Source organism: Cicer arietinum, unplaced genomic scaffold, assembly GCF_000331145.2.
Source record: "Cicer arietinum cultivar CDC Frontier isolate Library 1 unplaced genomic scaffold, Cicar.CDCFrontier_v2.0 Ca_scaffold_5580_v2.0, whole genome shotgun sequence".
NCBI classification, from domain to species: Eukaryota; Viridiplantae; Streptophyta; class Magnoliopsida; order Fabales; family Fabaceae; genus Cicer; species Cicer arietinum.
In genome coordinates, this window is record NW_027339227.1 from 1,912 (window position 1) to 2,820 (window position 909).

A 909-nucleotide genomic window follows, 5' to 3' on the forward strand; every position below is an offset into this window, starting at 1 on the left:
ATAATTCCTAACACGAGAATTTTAACTTTTGAAAACTTAAGCATTTGATTCAAAATACTCAGTAACCCTTAAAAAAACAATTGAAACTTCCTTTTCAACAAATTCTAGTTGAAATTCAACAAAAACAAATAATAGTTGCAAATGTTGGGAATATAAACCAACTTGAATAGCGTTAACAACTTCATTAGTACCAAATAACATTGGTAAAGGGAATGAAAACACATCAAGGAAAGAGAATCAAATATGAAATGTATGCAAGCAAGTAAGATCATTGCACTGCAACAATTATAATTCACAGCTCTAAAACATCCCAATTTTAAACTTCGGTATCACTTTACTCTCGTAAGCATATTTCAATTCAAGAGGCGTTAAATACGTGCAACGGATTCCAACATCAACATAAAAAAAAGCATACACAAAATACCAAGCATAAGCAGAATTTCAAAACTAAAACATAATTTATGTGAATCTTGCAAAATCGCATACAAACCCTAAATAACAAGTTCAACTAAAACAACAATTCAATCGATAATAATTCTACGAATTAAAAGAAAAAGTTTTCCACAGCATAAAACATGAACCGAAAGCTAAAATAAACAACCAAAAAACACCTCGTTTTTCTTTCTTCGTCCCTTCCAAATAAACGATTTCAACGGTATGACTTCTGGAACCTAGCACGAGCACCACGACCACCGAACTTCTTAGGCTCACAGCGCCTAGGATCAGCAACAAGCAAGGTACGATCGTAACGCACAAGGATATCCTTGATCTCCTTCTTGCTCTGTTCATCGACATACTTCTGGTAGTAAGCAACAAGTGCCTTCGCGATACTCTGCCTGATGGCATAAATCTGAGAAGTGTGACCACCTCCTTTGACGCGGATGCGCATGTCTACTCCGGCGAAACGAC

The 909-nt window shown here is 35.8% G+C and overlaps 1 protein-coding gene across 1 annotated transcript; it reads right to left on the bottom strand.

Moving 5' to 3' along the window:
* Positions 1–430: 430 nt before the first annotated feature.
* Positions 431–904, bottom strand: LOC101510801 (small ribosomal subunit protein uS9; the record flags this gene model as incomplete). The annotated part of the gene is made up of 1 exon (XM_004517135.4): positions 431–904. A coding segment is annotated over one exon (255 nt), but the record flags the coding sequence as incomplete, so codon positions are not given.
* Positions 905–909: the final 5 nt, after the last annotated feature.